Here is a 22,634-nt window from a genome sequence, read left to right on the forward strand (position 1 = left end):
AACTACATAACTTGATGAAGTGTATATGAGAGAAGACAGAAAAGGGAAAAGAAAATACAATCCACATATATATTACACAAAAACATTGAAAGGAGAGAAATTAATTGCACGAGCAGAGAATCAGAAATGTAAATACTGTCTATCTTAGGGTACATGGTTTATTTTTACAAAGGAAGAGACAAGAATTTAAAAGAGACATAAAAACCCAAAATCTATGTATGGTTTCTTCCAAAGCAATTGTGTAATAATGATGATATAAATTAGGAAATTGGTTCTTACATAAAATACTGTGACTTGTAGTGTTTAGTCTAGTAACCTAATGTGACAAATGCAAAATAAACTCCCCTATCTTTTTAAAAAATTAATGTTTTTTAAAAAAAAAACATTTTAAATGTTTAATTTTTTTAATACTTGTGACATCATTTGGCAGGATTCACCATATGAAAAATTGCTTGGATACTGGCTTCGTTTAGCATATTTACTATCATTATCTACAACAGGGTTGTCAAATTCTATTTCATTGAGGGCCACATCAGGGTTGTGTTTGACCTTGAGGGGCCAGGGTAGACAAGGCTAGGGTGGGCATGGCCAGCTCGACGTGACTCGTGTCAGAGACGCTTGTGGTGGCCTGAGTGCTCTGCCACCAAAAATGGTCGATAGCTGTTTCCAGAACAGGCCCGTGGGCCAGATCTAAATACCTCTGGGCCTTGAGTTTGACACCCCTGATCTACAACCTGTTACATATGCTGTATTCCTGAAAAGGCAAACTGTTAAGAGAAATCCTGGAGTTTCCTCAAACTTGCAACAGTCAAAGGCTGTGATAGGAAGGCATAGACAAATAATAGACTCTGAGCTATCAACATAATCAGGAGCAAATTATACATGACAGACAAATACATGACAGAGAACATAGACATGTGACAGAGAGAAGCCAGAAATCCTTTGCAGTTCTTTAGAATTAGGAAGAAGCATGTAGAATCAACTGAACTAAGAGGCTTAATCCCAAGCAGTTGTGGTCGCTTGCATAATTCTCAATAGTCTACCATCTCTTCTATACGTTCCAGGGAATATCTGCAATGTAGTTTGTACATCTTTTGATACTGAAATATTGTGATTGCAAATGTCCAATCCCATCCTCAGAACACCCATGCCAGAGGTTTTCCAACACTGGAACAAATCATTCCACTTATCAGAGGTAGTCTATCTACTATTTTACAACTGTAAAACTGTATCAGGGACAGTTAAATTCCATCATTTTTGCTAAGGTTGGAGTGGGAACTATATAGTTAGGGGTGTTTTTTAAAATTGTTTTACACATTTCTGGGTGTTGGTAATCACCTTTAAAGTCCTCCATGGCATGGATCCAGGTTATGCCAATGGGGTTTGGTCCACCCCAATCATGCCGGCAGAGGAGGCATGCTTCAGGCCCCATTTGCCAGGGTATTCTGGCTGGTGGAGTCCAGAAAAGCCTTCAGTATTATTGAACCTGCCCTTTGGAGCATCTTGCCCCCTTCCCCTGAGTAAGGTCAGTTCCCACCCTTCTAATCTTCATCTTAAAGACCTGGATTTGCCACTTGACATGGGGCTGCAATGGGGTGGGGGTGGCGGCTTCACATTGGACGTGGTTGATAGATTAATAACAAATCTCATATTCTCCCTGCTCATCCTACTCCCTCCCTCCCCATCTTTCAGTTAGGGTTGAGTATTTATATTTTTTATAGTATTTTATTTGTATTGTGCATATGTTTTGTATAGTTTTATCCTTTTAATATTGTAAGGCACCCAGAGTTACCCTGTGGTAAAATAGGCAGCCAATAAATTTAATAAATAAATATATCAAGACCACACTTTTTTTTACTGTTTATTTTATTCTTGACAAGGGTTTTCATTGGCCGAATAAAAAGTAGCACCTAGTTGAGTTCTATGTTCTATAAATGAGAAGGAAAGATTCAGGGATATATGTGTGCATGTATGCAATGATCCCATATTTTTATAGATAACTATGATATCTATAATTGAAGACTGTGCCATTTTTCACCTCTTCTATCATGCCTGAATAAATCTTTGCTTTGTTTACTGTCATAGATAACATTTAAACTTACAATCAGGAAAATGCTTTCTAGAATCAAGACATGGAAGAACATATTTGAAATGGTAGTCAAACTATATCTGATATAAATATACAAAACATAAAACTAGTATAAAACTCGATAAGAACAATTTATAATATAATTAACTATATTATATGGCAGTGAAAATGCTGAATAATTCATTCTTCTTTTTATTCCAAAACTGCATTACCTTTAAAGGAGGATTGATTTCTTTTCCGTGTTTTCTCTGCAAGTTTAGCATTTTTAGGTAGTGATAAGTAACGTGGTGATTTCATGTGCACCTGCAAAAAGAAGCATAAAATGTGTTCAGGCAGAAAGAAATACACACAAGTCAAATATTAGTATAGCTTCTTGTTGAATAGAAATCTGTGTTTTTAAAATTTTAAAATAGAAAATAAGATATATATGCATGTAGTTCTAACAATTGCCTTCCACCCTTTTAGGCTGGAAGAAAAGAAGAATCCTATTTAATCAACCAGCCACTGCTGTTGTACTAAGATCAGAGCAAAAATCCAAATCAGTAACATCCTAAGATCTTTTAAATGATCCTAAAACCATTGATTTCTGTTCCTCCTTGAAATAATATCTGTTAAATACCTCCAGTGGTGGGATTCAATTTTTTTTACTACCGGTTCTGTGGGCGTGGCTTGGTGGGTGTGACTTGGTGGGCATGGCAGGGGAAGGATACTGTAAAATCTCCATTCCCTCCCGATCAGCCGGGACTTGGGAGGCAGAGAATAGATGGCGGCAAGACCAGTCAGAGGTGGTATTTACCGGTTCTCTGAACTACTCAAAATTTCTGCTACCAGTTCTCCAGAACTGGTCAGAATCTGCTGAATACCACCTCTGAATACCTCCATGCAAAGCTTTCCCAACATAAGATTGCTGAAAATGCAGGACTTTCCAAATCTTTTTTTAAAAGAAATTGTATTTAAAGTGACATTTTAAAGATAATTATTAAATGAGGGTAGTAGTAACATCAAGTCGTAGCTCACCAAATGAAGCTCTTTGTGAGAGCAATGATCAATGACATCTATATATAGTAATTTCCTATATTAAATGGGTGAAATGTCACTCAGTGTTAATTTACCAGAGAAAGACTTATTGCTTGAAAAAGGTTGGTCTTAGCCTGGCACCAGAGGACAAAGAACCTGGCAACTAGGGGCTATAGCTTTTAAGTCCATACGCTTAAGGACCTACATAGAATTGATTTAACTGGATTTAAAAATTTAGATTCTCCTTTGCCTTCTATACTTAGTTCCACTGTAATCCACTTTTTCATAAAGAAAAATCATTCAGCACAAGGAGTCTATTCATCAGAACTTTCACTTCTCTGCCTAGCTGGTCCAGTGGGATTCAAAGATTCTATATCTGAAATTATTAGATACAAGCAAACGGCACAAGGATAGATTTTGAAGGCCATGTATTATAAGCAAGGCAGGTAAATCTTACTACTTCAGAGCAACAAAGACCGTGGCTGTTGCTGCTCATATTTTTTAGATATGCTCAAGAGTTGTTTAAACATGATTCCTTTAAATTCATTTAATTCATGATGTACGCAGTTGTAATATCACTTTTACCATAGACAGTAAAATAATTTGCAAAATTATTTTACTGTCTATGTGGAGGGGTGGGGAGAAAAGAGAAGAGGGGTGTGTTATTTCCATTAAGAATGAATTATTTTTATTCTCCCAAATTGAAATAAAGATAAAGATTAGTCTTAATTTGACTAAGTAATAACTTTATCCCTCCCAAATGTTAATAAAATGACTAATAAAATCTAGTGTTGCAGATGTTTGGTTTACTAATCTAGGTATATTGTGATATATTTTGTATATATTTTTAATGTTTCACATATTTTCCACTAAGTAGAAATAGCTGACCTTACAAAAACATTTAGAGGCTCTTGTTATAAAGAAATAAATATTTGAGTATGAAACCAAAATAGTGGTAACTCTCAATGTCCCATGGAAGATGTAAGTACTTGTCCGCAGAAAAATGCTTTTATTCATTGATATCTTTCATTGATTTCATGTGTTATCTTGAAAAACAATCAGTAATTAGTGATACAGAATCAACCTATTGAGAATCATTTAGAGGCCTAAGTGCTTCATTCATATAGTAAAATACATTGTTCAATAAAATCCCATGTAAAATATATTAAATATATATGTATAAATAAGTACTGTTCTTGACAAACTGTTGCTCTTCCTAATGCTGTCCCTTAGGCTATGTCGGCGACGAATCAAAATTTCTTTGGCTTGCTTTTCATTTGCATCTTCAGCAAGACTGTATCTATTATATGATGGAGTCTGCAACAAACAAATAAGAAAATGTATGCTTTAAAAATATATTAATAATAGTGATTCTGATGCAAAGGCTTCCTGCATCACATTTTGTTTTTAAGATACCTCAAAAACAACTTAAGAGCATAATTAGCATAATGTAACACCTGAAAATGATGCAATATTCCATAAGTAATTTATTATTTTGATACCTTTCTTTAGTACCACAATTTACTTTAATAACTTAGATGTTAAATATCAGAACTGTCAATAATCTTACAGACAATATTTATATAACCCAGCCTATTTGATATGTAAGATGAGTCATAGAGATACACTGCCACATCTCTAAACTGTTTTCCACACAAATATAAGATGAGATGCTCTCTAACTGATATTGGGAGAATAGAATTCCCACACTATCTAAGCCTCAATTTTTATTTAGTTTTTTATTCTGCATTCGTTACTTTATATATAGCTCAAAGCAATGAACATATACTCTTTCTTCCTCCTATTTTTCCCACAACAAGAATCCTGTGAAGTAGATTGGGCTGAGAGAGAGAACGATTGGCCCAAAGTCATCCACCCAGCTTTCATGCCTGAAGTTGGACTAGAACTCAGTCTTCCTGTTTCTAGGCCAGCACCTTAACCACTATACCAAACATGCCCTCCATTAACTGCTCTGCAGAAGATGCTGTCTTCAAAGACTTATTAAAAGGTCGTGGGTAAGTGCTGTTTGAACCTCTGAGTTATAGTGGTCCATAGGTTTGTTCCACCATGGAAGAACTCTTTGCATCCCCAATCCTTGGACAAGGACTCTGATTCTCTGCAGGTTCAAAAAGTATACCAAAGGGATCAACAGATGGAGTTGAAGATATCCAGGAGCCAAGTCTGCAGGCTTCAGAACTTGAAATACTGAATTAAATTGTTCTACCTGGAAGCCTATTGGGAGCAAAGGCAGCATCACAGCACTAGGGTAATTCCAGTGTAATATGACTGTATTAGCTCTCAAGTGCCAGCGTGCAAGCTTCATTCTGCACCAATTGCAGTTTCCAAATGGCCTTCAAAGGCATGTCCATTAAAGTTCATTGCACAATTACTTCTGATGTGATACAGGTATTAATTTATTATTACAGGGCTGCCACTCATACATTTCCCTAAAGGTTCTGCGGCCCATCCCTACCTGCATTTTGCAAGGCTGTGCTTTCCCTGCCAATGTACCATTGGCCCTGATTGATAGTGGATGATAGCGGATAAATATATGTATATTATATTCAGGTATTGCTATTACTACATTATTAAGGTTGTTATTTTTGTTGTGTGGATTTTGATTAATTGGTGCAATTCATAAATATGATAAATAAATAATATGAACAATATCTTTAATATTATGCATCAACTCCAGAAGCCTACTCCTTCAAAGGAAATAATGTCCCATCCAGAGTTATAACTGGAAAATGGCAGTTCTGTCCTCATCTCATCCAAGCTTCTACAGCCTCCAGGCACAGGGTCAAGACTTTCATAGTTTCTGTGGCCTGGCCAGGGATGGAAATATACATGCTAATAATCATCCCAAACCGACAGGCAAACTGTCCCAGGCAATTAAAGCTTCTGCTGGAAAAAAAGTCACATTATCAGGGATCCTTTGGATAGGACTGTGTTTTAAAGATGAAAGTGTTTGCATGACTACACTTTCATGGTGTTTTCATTAAAATTAATTGGAGTATGAAACTTTCAACACATGCAGCCTACTGGTTGACTGTATGATTGATTGAGTTGGAAATCCCCCTGGGTATTCAGAAGTATGCTTGAATCTGATTTCAGTGAAAAAATACAACAATCATCACAGAAAAGTTCAATTCTTTTTTTTAAGGTGGGTTTTTGCTAGGAGTAAGGGGGAAATGATCAGTTTCTTCTCTCCACCACCAAAATACACACACACACACACACACACACACACACACACACACACTGCATTGGCAATGAACATTCAGCTGTTTTGTTGTTCTTTAGGGTTTCTGTCCTTCCTAGCAAACAAAATATAAATTGGTATGTTTCTACTGCAACATCAATGAGAAATCTGTGGAGGTTTTTTCTGTATGTTAAATGTAAAATGAGCAAGGCTCATTCCAGCAGAAATCACTGGGGGTAAGCATCGGAAAATGTGGCATATGTTTACATGTATGAAGAGTAGCCTGCATGTTCATTCTCGCATTGTAGCCTTCAAATATCTGATCCACCATGTAATGCTGTGTTTATGCTCCAAGTATTATATATTCAATTTTAACATCAAGAGACACAGATTTGAAAACAGTTCCAGATGTCTGTTTCAAATGTTTCTTAAGTCTTTTTGCATAAACATAATTATTTCTCTTCATTGCATAACAATTCATCTCCTTTCTTATTCAATAAACCTAAATACATTTCTTTGGAGATAAATTCTATTGATTGTAATAGAAATTATTTCTCCGTACACATCTTAAGTTGGCATGCTACTGTTTTTACTGGAAAATGAAAAAATAGCTGTCTGACAAAGTAGATGTAGCCACAAAGGTGTTATTCTAATTTCTTGTTGTCTACTTACTCTTTGTCGTATCTGATACAGATTCTTTGTTAAAATCTCTCTTATGTTTTCCATTTGGCCAGAATAAGGTGTATTTATTTTTTCTCCTTCTTCAGGCTCACTGTTATAACAGGAGATAAAATATAGAACTAAACAGATCTTCCATTGGAATAATATGAATTATACATTTTTTCAAAGATAGAAAATCATTTAAAAGAAAGAAAATATATTTATCATGCATTACATTAAAAAAAACAAATTTTGTTAGTATTGACTTAACCATATCAATAATGTTGATCTGCAATTTATTTAAAGTGCAAGTTGATAAAATGTTAAATAAATCTACAATTTTCCCAAGTAGGTTGATCCATAGAGTCTTTCATTCATGAATGTTTGAGAATTTAATTCAAATTCATAATTCATATCAATGGCAACTGATTATAGAATTAATAATATCTTATGCCTTTTAACACATTTCACTCAATTAAATTTAAATATATTTTATATTATCAAAATATCAATATAAATTTTGTTCTGAAAAGCTGAAGGTATTTCTTGGTAAATTGTGTTGTATCACAGTAACAAGTTCTTAACACATAGCAGTAAAAGTTTTCTATATTAATCCTTTTTAGCCACTTTAAATTACTGTGAGCTTCTGAAGTCCCTATGGTTATCTCCTCTATATATGTAATACCATATATTATTAATATGTATGTAATAATATGTAAACAATTTTTGGCCTCCAGAGAGAGAGAGGGGGAAGGAGGGAGGGAGAAAGAAAGACACACACACAAACAAACAAAAGTCCTTTACACACACACACCAAGGCATCCACATCCCTTCACTAATCTGCTTTCCACCCCCAGGAGCATAACAAAGTTTAATTTGTGTGTATTGTTTAATGGACTGCTAAATTGTCCATCCAGTCACATGACCAGTTAGCCACGCCCACCCAGTCGGTCCACCCGCCCCCCCCCAACAGTCTGAGGGACCATGAATAGGCCCCCTATTTAAAAAGTTTGAGGATCCCTAACCTAGACACACACAAACCAATTCAGTCTATAAATCAATGATAAATGTTTCCCTCACTCTGGAATGAGTTTCTGGCTGGGAATTTGGGGAAGTTGTATTCCCTAAATCAGTGGTTCTCAACCTGTGGGTTGGGACCCCTTTGGGGGTCAAACGACCCTTTCACAGGGGTTGCCTAAGACCATCGGAAAACAGATATTTTCAATGGTCTTTGGAACAATTTTATGGTTGGGGGTCACCACAACATGAGGAACTGTATTAAAGGGTCGCGGCATTAGGAAGGTTGAGAACCACTACCCTAAATAATTGGAAGGTAACAGATGGAGGTGGCAGGGAAAGAAGGCTTTTTAGCTGTTCTAAGTGTTTAATCTCCCAGTTAAATTTGCATTAAGTCTGTCTATTTGCGAAGCTCATGACTAGAGGTCTCCAGTGTTGTAAGTATAAACATCAGGAGCAATGTCCTGATTTTATGCACTCCTTCAAGAGTACAACAGGTACTTAGTTTATTATTTTATTTATTTATTTTATTAAATTTATTGGCTGCCAATTTACTACAAAGTAACTCTGAGTAGCTTACAATATTTAAAAAATAAAACAATATAAATAAAATACTGCAAAAATATAAAAATAAAATACAAAATGCAATAGCTAAAAAATGGAAAGGGAGAAAATAGGATAAGCGGGGGGAACAAAGTTTTTTTTAAGGAGGGGACGAACCACAGCCTCCTTAAAATGCCCCAGAAATATCCCTTCCTGGAGTGATGAATTAATCACTGCCTGAACCAACCTGCTAGTCACCGTATGGAGGCTTTCCCCATCCAGGAGGGACAAGGATCTAACTGACAGGTGGTGGTGCTGACGGCATTGAGGGCCCTGTTCACTTCATCAGGTCCAACAAGGTCAAACTTTTCCCAGGTTGATTTATAAAAAGCAAAATATTTTCAATGTTATTCCTAATGTTCACTTCCATATATGTTTTTACTTGTTTAATACACTGGGGTCACAACTTTTGGAGAGATACATTTTCTGTTTGTATTTTATTATTAACTAATGGAAGGGTTTGAAAGTAAATTTTTGAAAAGGAAATAAATCCCAGAAGTAACTAAATGGGTTAACGTGTTTAGTCCTAAATGTAAAAAACAAAAACAAAACAGCATGCACCTTTTTATCTTTTCTTGGGCTGCAAGAAAGTAAAGAATTCAACTTCAGTGCTTTTAAGAGTTATATTCTGATATGCTCCATATTTCTCTCTACTTACTTGATAGAAGCTAGAGATGGAACTGTGCTTAACATCCCATTCTCTGCCATTTCAATGGCATGTTTTATTTCCAATTTCTTGTACAGGGCAACAATACTTGATTTTGGTTGTTTTTCCTTAATTAAAAGTCTTCTTAGGTATTTCTTATCAAATTTTATAAACCTGTAAAAAGCAAGAGCCGCAGTGAAATGATAAAATTAAACAATGAGTGATTAGATAATGAAAGAATATATTTAATGAAAGCATGTGTATTAATAGTAGAATTACACAGATTGCATGATTGGAAAGAGCATGAATGGATTTACCTTATATGTTTAAATGATAGTGTGATTGGTATTAGAATTGTACATTGAAACACTGAACAATGAAAGAGTGAAGGATGAAACCTCAATATAAATAGATGTGAAGAACTAAATAAGGGAAATATGAATAATAAAGCAGATGGAAGATAGAAAAGAAACGTCTTTGAATACTACGGTGACATTAAAAAAAAGTTGGAATAGAGATAGAAATAAGAGGGGAATAATAGTATATATATATTAATATAACAAGATATATGTAATAATAAGAGGGAGGTTTAGAAATTGAAGGGCGGTAGTATTAGGTATGTTTAAATAATATGAAACAATGAAAATGAAATGTAATAACCATGAGTAATAATATTATGTCTATTTGTATCAAAATATATGATACCCGGGTATCACACTATTCATGCATTGATATGTATAAGTAATATAAAATAAAAAAACTTGGGGAAAAAAGAAGCAAGAGCCATTCTATTAATAATTTAACATTAATTGAAACTGCAGCAAATTTCTCTTTGTTCTTATAAATTATTCTGACTAGACATTTAGAAATTAGTTTCTAACTAAAATGAAATTTTGAATTTGTGACAGAAATAAAGCAAAATTAAACATACATGTTTTCTGAAACAAAATAATTCTTAAACTTAATTGAAGTATATGTTTGTAAATTTAGTAATATTGAAAATGTAAATATTAAATAATACATTGGCTTTTTCCACTTGTTCTTTTAGATCATTACTAAATATGCTTCTTACTTATCTCTCCAAAAGTTGTGACCCCAGTGTCCACACACATCTTCAACACCAGCCTTGATATGGTCAAAGAACTAGGATGAAAAAAACCAGTCATTACATTATTATTATTAAACAAAGGTATACATGACTTATTTCTGTAAGAAAAAGTTATCTTGATTTTATACCAATAAAATTTCAATACCAAAATAACAATGAAATAAGATAAATTTATAAGATAAATTGTTATCCAATACAATTGTTTTTAAAATCAACAATAAATGTATCTGAAAAATACGTTACTAATAGTCAAGACCAACTTGATGGAATATAATGAATTAAAGCATGTTATAAATGTTACATTATCACCACTTGAAAAGGAAAGTCCCTCCAATTGAACATGATGCTTGTTATCTAGATGTACATCTTTTTTTCAGTGCATGGCACCCTTTGTGTCTCAGTTTTTCACAGGGCCTCTAGGCCAAAAGAAGTACCTGAAAATTCCATTTATTAAATAGTTAAGTCCAAATTTATAAATGTAAAATATCACAACATGCACATTTTGGGAATCATGGTTCTGTGCATTTCCCAAAAGACATGTAAAGGTAAAGGTAAAGGTTCCCCTCACACATATGTGCTAGTCATTCCCAACTCTAGGGGGCAGTGCTCATCTCCATTTTAAAGCTGAAGACCAGCGCTGTCCAAAGACATCTCCATGGTCATGTGGCTGGTATGACTAAACACCAAAGGCGCACAGAACACTGTTACCTTCCCACCAAAAGTGGTCCCTATTTTTCTACTTGCATTTTTTACGTGCTTTCGAACTGCTAGGTTGGCAGAAGCTGGGACAAGTAACAGGAGCTCACCCCGTTACGCGGTACTAGGGATTCGAACCACTGCTGACCTTTTGATCGACAAGCTCAGCATCTTAACCACTGAGCCATCACGTCCCATAAAAGGGATGTAATGCACCTCAAATTGAAAACATACCCGGCAGTAGATTTCCTCACTGACTGCTGGTTGCTTCTTATTTGATCTTTTGACATCAAGAAAGTTCACTAACGGGCGAATTGTCATTCCCTGTACAGAAGAGCAGAAACAAGCATGTCAGTCACTTCATCCTGGCATGATTTGCCATGATGTTATTTTCATATTCTGTTCAATGTGCATGTTAATAAATGAGTGGTCAGTATATAGCATTATACTACAAATATTTGAAAGGAAAATACATTTGTGTTGTGAAAGGAGATGCAGTTTGAGGAAAGATTTCACATTGTACTGATTGATTATTTTTGATGAAGAGAATTAGATAAAGTTTATAAGGGGACTCAAGTATACGGAAAGGTACCAGAAAATAGTTCAATATGTCAAGACAGGAGCTGATTACTTCACAAACTAGAAAAATTATCTGAAATCCAAGAGGGATAGAGTTTTGTAATGTTGTACAAATCAGTATGAGAATATACTGAATGGAGGATGAAAAGGAAGGCAGGCATCAGAAATAAAGCTGAAGATGTGGGCCTAGTTCATAGGATAGATGGGGTTATTGTCAATGAATATGATGAGATCTAGAAGAAGGCTTTGACACAAATCTGAAATGTTCAGCCATGGACATATGCAATTCTCTGACAACATAATCTGTTATTTTCTTTTTGTGTGACACTTTTAATTTTGTGAATTAGACAAATTGCAGATTTTCTTGAAAAGAATTATTGGTCATATTGTACATATAACTTCTGGAAATATTCTTACCTGAATGAACACGGTAAAGAATATCACTACGATAGCAGCGGTAATGAAAAGCTTCTTTCTAGGAAATACAGCAGAAGGGAGCAGGAAGACCAGAGAAAAACATATAGCTCCTCGGAGGCCTCCATAGGCGATAATGAACTGGTCTTTAAATGTTATAGGAATTGTCCGAAATACATTTATTACCTGAGTCAATGCAAAAACTCCTAAAAAAAAGCCGAACACATACAAAAATTGATCATGGTAACCTAACCAGCTTTAAAATTTAGGAACGAAAGGTACAGTATTATATCAGTTCTCTTTCTATTTCCATCACTGTTTTCAGTTGGTGTTGGTAGGGGAGATAGATTTAATTCAATTACAGACTCCCCAGGATCTACCCTATCTCTGCTCTTAACATCTGCAGTACATGAAACCGTTGAGGCATAAGGTTTTACATCAGAATGGTGATACATCAGAACGGTATAAGATGTTATCAATATGCTGATGTATAATATACAATACATCTCCATCTTAGGCTGACCAAGTTAGGTTGTCAAGATTCTTTCCCAGTGCCTGAAGGTTGCGTACCCTGGATGGGGAAATACAGACTTTATCTTAACACTAGCAAAACTGAATAGTTACACATTTTGGAGATCATTTTGGTAAAAAATAACTCTCCTAACCAGAACTGGAATGCAATATTGGTGTCCTCTTGGACTCTGCTTTTGCTAGAATTTCATCTGTATTCAAGTTATGAGGAAAAGATTTGAAAAATTAATCTTTTCCGTAGTAAGAAAAAACTTTGCACAAACCCATCTTGTGTGACAGTTTGCACAATAACGAAGATGACTTTGACAGAGTTATGCAAGTTCATTACCAAAGCAATAAGTAGTAAAACATATCTTAAGTCGACAATACAGATACTATTTGTAAGTGGGTCAGACAGACATTTCCCTAATTGACTAAGAAAAGAACAGCACATTCCGTCAAGATTCTGATATTATAACTGTATCCAGACTAATGCAACTACACCCATTCCTGGGTGTGACTCATAGTCACTCATACCCTAGTCATATGCTGTCTAGATTGCTACAATATGTTCCATATAGAGTTGCCTTTGATAACCACTCAGAATACAATAGTGTGAATAGTTATGAATGCACTTCATTGTGCCCAGGTAGCACACTGCTTCATAAACTGAACTGGCTCCATATAAACTTTCAGATGTTATTCAAGGTACTGATTATCTCCTATAAAATCCTTCATGGCAGAGATCCAGGTTACCTGTTGCCTGTTCCTAATTGTCTCTTCGTCCCATGACATTTAGCAGAGAAGCTGTCAGGATACCAGACAGAAGGTGTTCTTTCCCCATAACAAAATCAGCTAATGAAATTGTTAAGGACATGGTTTCTCTGTTGCAGTGCCTACCCTAACATCATTCATCTGTGATTTGGACATCCTGGTTTTGTCCTGCAAAGATGCAATGACCTGTCTCTACCCCAAGCATTCAGGCAGATTGTAGGATATAAGATCATTAAATGACATAAGTATTGATTAGTCCCACTTACTTCTGTTGAACCATTATCTTATTGGCTTTTTAATATTTCAAAGATACTATACAATATTTTTAGTCATTTTCATGTTTCTTCAAATTGTGAGGCACCTACAGTTGCTCTAGCAATTGGTCAGCCTTATAAAACTCATAAATCAAAATAAAAAAAATAAATGTGCTTTAATACTTACATTTAAGGTAACAGAATTCTTCAAAAACAAGTCATAATTTTCTGTTTGTATTATAGAAAGGTAGATACATGCATACATCATGGCTGAAATTTGTTTTTACTATAATTGTAAATGTTTTTGTAATGAAAATACCATATTTACTATAATTTAAAATAAGGATGCAAATTAAATGCATCCCCTACCCTTTGCCATTTTAAGGTACCCAAGCCAATAATTCCTCAGGAATTTCTATAAAAGAAGAGACTCCCTATTAGCTGAAAGCAAAAAATCTGAGATGTACTGCTAGTGTCTCTACACTGTATAGGATGGATGGGTTATCTCCTGCCAAATTCTGCCTTCTTCCTTATATAATCATTGGGTTCACTGACCAAAAATTGGTTTACTCAGTCATTTGTAAAGATTTTCCTCTATCACTGTAAAAAAACAAGACTTTCTTCATAAAAATAAGGACATTTCTTTGTCAAAGCTACAGTTCCATTATCTAAAAGATAATCTTATTTCAGTACTAAAGTAGGTTGAAGTGCAATCTAGAAAGTTTTAAGTGACTCTTACCTAATGAACGCCAAATCAAACAAAATAGCAGAGTGAAGCAAACAAAGGCCCAGTTCCATTCATGGTTTTTTCCTACTGTAGATACTCCCATGAAAATAAAGATAAGAGTTTCACTGACACTGCTCAGCATTTTCATGAAATATTTTATAGTAGTATAGGATTTCTGAGAAACATTCTCTTCCACATATTTATTCATGGTCATAGCACATGCTGTAATCCTGCAGGAAAAAACTAGTTCAGTTTCTCTGTATTTTTATTACAAATACTGTATTTTTACTGCAAACATTTGAGTAACGTTCACCTGATGTTACTCCAATAAAATGCCCAGAGTCACGGTGTTAATGAGATAGGTGGCAAGAAATCTAATAAATAAATAAATATCACTCAGAATTGTTATAGAAGTTAATGTCACTGAGTTCAGTAACATTAAATTTCTTCCTTTTAACATTTTTGAACACATTTCTTGATACCATATAATAAGGTCTTTGGGAACACTTACAGACTTTTATGCAATCAACATAATGCATTGTGTGGATCCCTTTGCAACTCTTCTAACAAAAACTTAATTGTTACTTGCTTGTAGAAAATGGAAAGTTATCATTCTCTTTGGTTTTTGTTGCTCTGAAGGGCCATACAATGCTGTCTTGGCCATATTGGCCAGGTGGCTACTATAATTATTTGTCCTCCCTTTGGTTATTCAGCATTGTGATATTAAATGTGGTTATGATTTCACTTTAAAAAGATACCATTTCATGATGTCAGAAAGACTGCAAATAGATACCATGCGTGGGTGGTATTGCAATGCTTCCTGTTTTAATCTTGAACTTTAAGATGTGTTCCATGATGTTGTTCCTATCAAATATCTTCCCGTAACAAATGTTTCAGACTGTACAAACAAACTTCAGATTATACAAACTGGATTTGCTACTGCTTCTCAGTTTTATTATTATTATTATATATTTTGGTCAAAGTACGTGTTATATTTTTATATAAGGTAAAGTAAGCTGAACTAAGCTGAATCTGCTGATACTGAATGCTATAGAAGTAGTCTATTATTCTTAGATGCAAAAGTGAGTTGCACCTTAGGTACTTATTTAAAGCAGCTTAGATAGGAAACTTTACTAAATCCCCAGGATGATATAGGGCATATCTGACCAAATAGAAAGGCCACAGGAAGTTTTCTACAATAGTTCCCATGCCATTCAGTGGTTTTTGATAGCCAGAACATGTTGTGACACAAAAGAGGAAGTATGAAAGTTCTCCTGTTCTGTGGGGCTGCAATTCCAGGCTTCATTTTATACTTCTCACTTCATCTCTGAAGTGGCCCAGAACTGCAGAGTGGCCATTTATCATATCCTCACATAATGACTGTATCACCAACAAATTGTGAAGACTCACACTAGACAATTCTAGGAACTTTCATCCAATTTTAAAACTCTTAATACTGGTAGATATTTTTATGGCTGGGGCTGTCTGAGTTTGGCTAGTAATAACAGCAGAAATGTGGATTTCATCTATAAAAGCAAGGATAAAGTACAAATTGTTCTCTTTTTAATAACTGTATTATTTTTTTGAAACTCATAAAAAGTACTTATAAATTTAAGTCCTGATGACCTGAAAGATTACTATTCTCACATACATGGGTACAGGGTGGAAAAACATATTCAAGAAATTACTAGTGGTTTGATTTGTATTTTGTTTTTATGTCTTGGCAGAGAAAGACTAATGCAGAAATATTTCAGTATATTAATTTCAGTTTATTTAAATATTCATAGGTAATCACTTCCATTTATTTAAAACCATTTAAACTAGACTGGGCAGATCTACCAGTAATGCAAATCAGCCTGTACAAACATGGCAGTTTCTGTCTAATGGAAAAATCTAGTTCATATTATCTTTTAGCTTTTTCACAATTCAGTTTTAAGTTTCCTGGCTCCCCTTCTATATTATGTAATATATAGGAGTTATACCAATCTATTGAAAGTACTTTATTGTAACTTGATCAAAATCACTCCATTTATGACAAAAGAAACTTAACATCCAATATTCTATTACATTCCTTTTTAGTATGAATGTATATATAAACGTTATTATATACTGGACTAGAAAGTAATTTAGTAGCTCAACCCATTAAATGCTTAGCCATAATATAAATTGATTCTGGCTTAGTAGAAATGGAAACCAGGCTATAGTGACTTAGCACTATCTATGAATGAGCCATTGCAGCTTATTTAAGAAATCATAGTTAAAATAGTCTGATTTGATAACAATGGGTGGATACCTATTTTTTACATATTATATTAAAAGACATACTATTCTCAGCAAAAAGAGCACTGAAAAAGCAATAGGTTTTTATAAGAGGCATTCATAATGCATATATATATATATGAATGTTCCATAATAGTACCTATGATAGTCTTTACAATACAGTAAATAAATTTGAAGCATTTTAAAGATTAGTTGATGAATCATATTTATGAATGCTGAAATTAATATCAGAATTAGAAGGAAATTGAAAACCACACAAATGTTGTTAATGGGAATAAAGTATAGGTGGGATTCTTAAATGTCAGGTGAATTAATATAGTATTTTATAATTAAGAAAATGCTCAGTGAAATAAATTTCTACCTTTACAATTTAAACAATGAAGTCTATTTTTCAAATTTAAGCCTTATTAGTTCATTCACATTTTTCCACATTAAAATATTGGAAATAATTAATTAGCTATGTGAAAACATTGTATTTAGTAATCCATTATATTACTCAAATACAGGTAGTCCTCAGTTTACGACCACAATTGAGCTTAAAATTAATGTTGCTAAGTGAGACATTTTGCCAAATGTATGAATATATAAATCCCTGTGATGAAATAAAATATTCATAATATGTTGTTTTATCTGTTATTTATTCAACATAGGTTTGAGATATATAAATTTTCAACAAATATTTTAAAATAATTTAAAGATGAGAAAGGAATTGAAGGCTGAGGCTTACTAATTTTAACTAAGGCTATCTTATAAAGTGTGCAGTAGAAATTAGCTTTAAAATAGAAATCACTTTTGCATATCTTCAACTTTTACCCATTTTCACATACCAGCTATCATAACTATTTATAGCATTGTTCTTGAATGTACTGTAGATAACTTTAATTATAATGATGGAATTGAAACATTTTCTTAAATCATTTACTCTTCTAAAACTAGACTGCAAATTTTCAAAGGTAAAAAGCAGAGATATTATTTCCTTGTAACAAGCCTATAACTTGAAAAACATGATCCGTTTAATTAATATCCTCCGCCACATTGTTGTTTATCAACATAGGAGATCCTTCAAAAACTGAGGGAAAAATCGACATATCAGTATTGACACCACGTATTTTCATGTGTGGAAGATTGAAAGGGATATGAAAAGATTCCAAGATTGCACTAATAAAGATTAATAATCAGAACTAGTGGCCTCAGGAAAACAATTACAGTAGTATAATTTCAGAACCTAAACTGGCTGAGTGAGTATATTAACATAGGCTGCTAGTTAAAACAACTTATCACAAAAACCAAACAAATCATAACTAATTTGAAGACAATTGAGCACTGAACATTTGCATTTTTAACATAATGGACACAGGACTTGTTAAGTGCTATTACTTCCGAATTTTGAAACTAGATCCTAGTTGTTGTTTTTTAAAAAAAGGAAAAGCATAAGTTACTATTAATAATACATGCAAGATATTCTTAGCCAAGGTTTGTTATTTGCTTGTTTTTTTTATATACTTACGCCATAATCCCTGAAAGGTGAAACATTTCAGCTGTTATGTACGATAGGTAACTGTATAAGAAGACAAACAGTGGCTCAATCACTCGAATTTTATGGGTGAAACGAGTAGTAAAAGCTGCTACAAATCCAAGAATGATTCCAATCAAAACTCCACCAATGCCAACTACAAAAAAATTAGCAATTCCAGCAAATATGTCAATGGCTTCAATTGTACGCATCTGGCAGAAAGATTTGAACAAGTTGTACAGCACCTACGAAAGGAAAAAATTAGCTTTTTAGATTCCTTTCCAAATAATGTTACAGTTATTGTAACTGGAAATGTAAATTACATTCTATTGCTATTCAATAATCTCAGAAAGTAGAACAAATGAAAAAAAAAAAGGAATATATGATGAAAGATTTATTACCTTTCAGCTGTGCTACATTTTCTTAAAAAAAACATACATCTTTTTTTAAAATTTCCCCTTAGGGAAAAAATGTTCAGTTATTCAATCCTATATGTAACAATGAGCAGCATCAGTCCTTAATCTAATTGTTGTATAGTGAATTTCAAAAAATCTTTATAATCTAGTCAATCCTCTGAAGAAAAAATATCAGTCTCTTACCTGGCAGCCTTGTACGTGAATTTGGGATGGGGAAGAGATAAGAAAAAGAAAAAAAAGTATGTCAGGGGGGAAATGATGTGTCAGAAAGAAAGATAGCAGGTGATTTCATCCTTTAGGTTATTTATAAGACTGAAGTACTTCGGATCAGTACCCAAAAGGTGATTCAACAGCTGCCACATAATCCGGAGAAAAGGATTCAGCTGTATTAGCAGAAGTGTTACACTGATGCCTCCATATGGTCCAACACTTTTTTTAAACAAAACCCAATGCTCTACATAGTTTAGTATTCATAATGCACAAAGAGCAAAGACAAACATCTGTCCATATCTATAGACTGAATACATTCATTAAAACTATTCAACCAGGAGCGAAAGTTACATTTATAGCTGCCAGATGATAGGGATATGACTGTTTTTATCTGCAATGTATTAGGTAATCACCCTGGACTAGCAAAAAGCCTTTATCTTCTCGTGGACCAGAAATCCAATAGTTCTCAAAAAGGCCAGTCACCTTGGTGGTAAAGATTAAGTGTTTGCTGTCATCTCTCCCATGCAGTAGGCTTTAAACCATGTTCTATCTAGTCCATATCTGATCAAATTCATTCAGGTTCTTCTATCAAAATTGCTTTATTTGTCTCATTTCATTTTCTCATTACTCTTTTAGTCAACAAACATCCCTTTCTACACTGTAGAGCAGGGCGGTCAAACTCATAGCCCACACGCTGACCATGCCCACGCCCGGTTTGACGAAGGGAGAAAAAGTCATGATACTTCACGTGACGACACCGTGACGATGCGAGTTTGACACCCCTGCTGTAGAGGATCAGTCCTAGTGACTTACTAGGGGTCATTTCTCCATTTCCAAGTTTAGCAAGGACTTAGAAAAATTAGCTTGTCAAAGTGACGCCAAAATGCTTTCACAGAACTATTTAAATTCATCAGCTTTCAGAATTAGATCAACTGTTCTTAATTTTCTAAACCTACATATTGCATGGAAGTTTATAATACTACAACAAAGCAAAGAGCATTGGGCAATTTATCCACACAATGAGCATGAGAGTTACTGAGTGTGTAGGTCTCCCAATCCAAAATAGCAGTAGCAGATTTATATACTGCTCCATAGTGCTTTACAGCAATCTCCAAGCAGTTTACAACATCAACATATTGCCCCCAACAATCTGGATCCTCATTTTATTCACCTCAAGGATAGAAGGCTGAGTCAACCTTGAGCAGATCAGGATCAAACTCCTGACTGTGGGCAGAATTAGCCTGCAGTACTGCATTCTAACCACTGCGCTACCAAAGGCCCACAAATGTCACCCATCTTTAGCATATACCATGTTTCCCCAAAAATAAGACCCTGTCTTATATTTTTTTGAACCCTGAAATAAGCACTTGGCCTTATTGCCATGTGCTCAAAAGCCCGATTGGGCTTATTATCAGGGGATGTCTTATTTTGGGGGAAACAGGGTATCTTCTAACTATTGAAACTGTGTTTATTTTGACCCATCTAGTCCATCAAAGCTTTTAACAGCAACTTCTATCCAGCCTAAATTGGCAATGTACGAATATGAATAGCCTCATTAGGTGCATAAGTAGAGAATCATTAAGGGTCATTGCTCCTAAATCCTTCTCTTACATAGGTCATTAAGTGTGATCTTCCTGGTGAATCTGTGAAGTGCTCTTCATCTTTCTGGAGACTGATACAAGAGCAGCATAAAAAAATGGAGAACAGGTTGTACTGATAAAGGAAAATATTTGTAGTTCGGGATTGAAATGAGGAGTTCTTGCTGCTCTTTGAGCTTAGTTGATTCCTAGTAGATGTTTCATTATCCAAACTAGATAACATCAGTGGTACTAAGGAGTGAGGTTCCTCTAAATTTATGTTCTTGAGGCCTCCAAGACTACTCCCACCAACACTGAAAGAGTATGAGAGCAAACTTACTCCTAGGTGATGTTACCTAGTTTGGGTAATGAAACATCTACAAGAAAATAACTAAGCCCAAAGAGCACCAGGCAGATTGTTGTCTCAAAGAGGAGTTTGGATTTAGCATAGATTCCTTCACTCTTCTCAAAGAGAAGTTTGAGAAAGGAGTGAAGGAATCCATTTATATCAAAATGGAAAAGCCTTCCTCAATAGAGGTGGAAGTCTCAGACACAACCAGTCCTCCAGCTTTTATGCTGCTCTTGCATCAGTCCCCGGGAGGATCAAGACCACAGGTTCATCACACAATGACCCATCTAAGAATTTAGGAACAATGACCCTTAAAGCCTCTGTCTACTCAGCTAAGGAGCCTATTCAGATTAGGTGAAATGAAACCATCCTGGAGGACATATACGGGGTTCCCCTTACCAACTTTCTCAGACTAATTCAAAACAAATTATTTCAAACAAACAAACAAACAAACAAACAAAGAGATCCAGTTGCCTAGTGACTCAACTTCCTGACATTCTCTTTCATGTCCCACACTGCATTACTACTCTATTCACAGTTACCTTGCTTTATTATAAGCATATTCTATTTATTTGCAGTTTCAGAATAAATATGCCAGGAATCATAAACGAAGTTATTTCTCATGATTTAGGGCTCTGTAAAAAGGACCTTCATTCCTACCTATAATTCTTTGTTGTTCTTTCCAACTTTAGAACTTCAGATAGTGTTTTCTATTATTAATCAAACAACATGTAATTGAACAACAACTTGTGAACTATATATCAAACTAACCATATCTTGTCCTGAGTTATGTGTGGTTCACAGAAAATAGAAGCAAAACATGTTTGCTTACTTGCTGCAGGCCGGATGCATTGGCAAGAGACACTATATGCAAATCCTATTAGCCCTGCTTGGTGAAATCGTATCTCATTATCCTGTGAGAAAGCAGTAACCATATCACAAGCAACAAGGAATTTTACCACACAAAATAGCTGGAAATAGTGAAAGGAGGTTCCAGTGCATTTTACTTCTCTGATGCAGAGACAGAAATGGAAATCTGAGAAGTGTGCTCCCATCTCAATTTGAAACAGCCTGCTCACTTCCTTGTTCTACTCCCCAGGCATTCCTGGTGCTTATCGAATATCAGCTATTAAATATAGACATTAACCTGGTTTATATTCAGCAGAATGAAACTGCAATGCTTTTTCTGGATGGTGCCATTTCACATGGCAATTGCACATTGCATGCTCCATTAAAATGCAAATGGAGAGGAAAGGCAAATACGAACCTTCTTTGTTATAAGAACTCTACATGAATAAGAAACTTTATTTTTGTAAAGTGAGACAGGATTTTATACAATGTTAATCTGCCAGTTTCCTAAAGTGGTTCAGCCCAACAAATTTTTATTTCTTCACCTCGCTGAATGTGAGATGCATATTGGAGGTTGTTGGAGATTTTAAAAATTGATAGGGATTTAAGTATATGGATACATAATTTAAGAAAAAAGCTGTATGATATTGTCATCAGCAAGCCAGGAATCCCATGGCACCTTGAAAACTAACTGATGTTGTCATGGCATAAAATCTGTGATGAACAGGGCTGTAGCCAACAAATAACTATTTTCATAGAGGTCATTCATTGCCATATGGATGGTCATTAACTTTTAGCCACTCCTGTATTCATCTTTTCTTTTCTTTTTTATTTTCGAAGTACAATAGAAAAATTAATGCAAAATTTAATTCAAACAATTTCCTAGTAGTTACCCAACACGTTGCTATACACATTTCTATTTCTGAGTTTGAAATACAACGTTCCTATGGAAAAGATTATTAATACTCCATCTGATTACTAATAGAACTGCTTCTACGATGAGCCTAAAAAAGTGAAATAAGTTCGTGTGGGATTGTGATTCTAGCAGAATCACTTGTGATGTAGCCATAATAAAATTATTCAAGCTTCTTTCTGAATGAAAGTTTAGATCCAGCATGATTCCTCCTCTGTATGTTTGTCTTCT

At 34.6% G+C, this 22,634-nt stretch overlaps 2 protein-coding genes across 5 annotated transcripts in view; one reads left to right on the forward strand and one right to left on the reverse strand.

Moving 5' to 3' along the window:
• Positions 1-1,747, forward strand: part of MFSD9 (major facilitator superfamily domain containing 9) — a 32,501-nt gene extending 30,754 nt beyond the window's left edge. Inside the window, exon 7 of the mRNA XM_070943318.1 lies at positions 1,065-1,747. Coding sequence (XP_070799419.1) covers positions 1,065-1,082 — 18 coding nt within the window. The 3' untranslated portion in view covers positions 1,083-1,747. The remainder of the gene's footprint in view (positions 1-1,064) is intronic.
• LOC139316537 (sodium/hydrogen exchanger 2-like) overlaps positions 1-22,634 on the reverse strand; it is a 40,969-nt gene that overhangs the window by 2,916 nt on the left and 15,419 nt on the right. The window contains exons 3-12 of one of the 4 annotated variants that reach the window (XM_070943314.1): positions 18,084-18,334; positions 14,309-14,526; positions 12,035-12,237; positions 11,273-11,362; positions 10,307-10,377; positions 9,247-9,408; positions 6,981-7,080; positions 4,298-4,423; positions 2,302-2,392; positions 871-1,071 (exon numbers count right to left, since the gene is read on the reverse strand). In XM_070943314.1, coding sequence (XP_070799415.1) covers positions 1,052-1,071; positions 2,302-2,392; positions 4,298-4,423; positions 6,981-7,080; positions 9,247-9,408; positions 10,307-10,377; positions 11,273-11,362; positions 12,035-12,237; positions 14,309-14,526; positions 18,084-18,334 — 1,332 coding nt within the window. In that variant the 3' untranslated portion in view covers positions 871-1,051. Of the gene's footprint in view, positions 1-870; positions 1,168-1,866; positions 1,929-2,301; positions 2,393-4,297; positions 4,424-6,980; positions 7,081-9,246; positions 9,409-10,306; positions 10,378-11,272; positions 11,363-12,034; positions 12,238-14,308; positions 14,527-18,083; positions 18,335-22,634 lie in introns of those variants that run through there. The other 3 variants (XM_070943311.1, XM_070943312.1, XM_070943310.1) reach the window with 3 other exon arrangements.

Source organism: Pituophis catenifer, unplaced genomic scaffold, assembly GCF_029215685.1.
Source record: "Pituophis catenifer annectens isolate HBS135680 unplaced genomic scaffold, rPitCat1.0.hap2 SCAF_4, whole genome shotgun sequence".
Taxonomy (NCBI): domain Eukaryota; kingdom Metazoa; phylum Chordata; class Lepidosauria; order Squamata; family Colubridae; genus Pituophis; species Pituophis catenifer.